A 1395-nucleotide genomic window follows, 5' to 3' on the forward strand; every position below is an offset into this window, starting at 1 on the left:
AGTGAATTTGACAATGATGATGCCAACGACTCCACAGTTGAAGTCAGAGATGTCAAGCCACTGTTCAAAATGAGCGTACCTGATGATAGGTGAGTGAATGTGGCATATCCCACATTCCATAGATTCATGGATTTTCTAAGTGCCAGATATCCAACAGAGTCACAGGATGGACTGCATCCACTAATTCCACTACAGTTGAAGTTGGATCCTGTATTTAAAAATTTACACCTATTCTTTGGTATTCTATACCAAATATATAAGACCATGTTTAGACTGGGGGGGTAAAGGGACTTTTCAGTTTCATTCTTGTAGTATAAACAAGGTATATTCTATTCTATTTGAAATTGGTGTTTGTTTTCAGATTCAATGTGGCATACATTATATTCTATTTGCTCGGAACAGTGGTCCTCCTGCCATGGTTTTTCTTCATCAATGCTAACAAGGTAATTAAAACAAAACGGTATTTCATAGCAGTTCTTATTTTCAAGCATTAAAACAAAGGAGAGAAGTGTGCCTGCCTTGTAAGCGTTAGGTTGTGAGTGTGATTACCACTTGGACTGAGTTTATCCTAAAAAGGTAAAGTTCGTTCTCAGAATGGCTGGCTTTCTTAATATCCTGTCTTTGTTCTCTCTTCACTTATTGTTAGCAAAGCTCTTCAGAAATAAAGACGTTATGTATAATTCTCTCAAAATAATAATTTCTCACACTGTTTTCTTCCTCAGTACTGGATGTACAAGCTGCGTGACATAAACTCGACATCGAACTCCAGCCAGAACTCCGATCTATTTAATTCCGGTCCTGATGATGCTTACTTTAACGATGATGATGGCAAGCGGTCCAAACTCCAATTCATATTTTCAAGCATTAAAACAAAGGAGAGAAGTGTGCCTGCCTTGTAAGCGTTAGGTTGTGAGTGTGATTACCACTTGGACTGAGTTTATCCTAAAAAGGTAAAGTTCGTTCTCAGAATGGCTGGCTTTCTTAATATCCTGTCTTTGTTCTCTCTTCACTTATTGTTAGCAAAGCTCTTCAGAAATAAAGACATTAGGTATGTATATTTCTCTCAAAATAACAATTTCTCACACTGTTTTTTTCCTCTCAGTATTGGATGTACAAGCTGCGTGACATAAACTCAACATCGAACTCCAGCCAAAACTCCGATCTATTTAACTCTGGTCCTGATGATGCTTACTTTAACGATGATGATGGCAAGCGGTCCAAACTCCAAGCAGACTTTCTGTCCTATCTGAGTGTAGCGTCCACTGTACCATCCCTGATATTTCTCATTGTCAACACTTATCTTGCTAACAGGTAAGTAAAAAAAAAAAATCTTTGTCTGGCTAGGGGATGTTAAACAGAGAGATTGTTTGGCTAAGGGACGTTAAACAGAGAGAA

The 1395-nt window shown here is 38.1% G+C and overlaps 1 protein-coding gene across 1 annotated transcript; it reads left to right on the plus strand.

Moving 5' to 3' along the window:
* Window positions 1-6: 6 nt before the first annotated feature.
* LOC103522943 (equilibrative nucleoside transporter 3-like) lies at window positions 7-1311 on the plus strand (the record flags this gene model as incomplete). The annotated part of the gene is made up of 3 exons (XM_008488026.2): window positions 7-89; window positions 362-443; window positions 1103-1311. Coding segments are annotated over exons 1-3 (311 nt in total), but the record flags the coding sequence as incomplete, so codon positions are not given.
* Between the last annotated feature and the right edge of the window lie 84 nt (window positions 1312-1395).

This window comes from Diaphorina citri, unplaced genomic scaffold, assembly GCF_000475195.1.
Source record: "Diaphorina citri unplaced genomic scaffold, Diaci psyllid genome assembly version 1.1 scaffold13048, whole genome shotgun sequence".
In the NCBI taxonomy this organism is placed as follows: Eukaryota; Metazoa; Arthropoda; class Insecta; order Hemiptera; family Psyllidae; genus Diaphorina; species Diaphorina citri.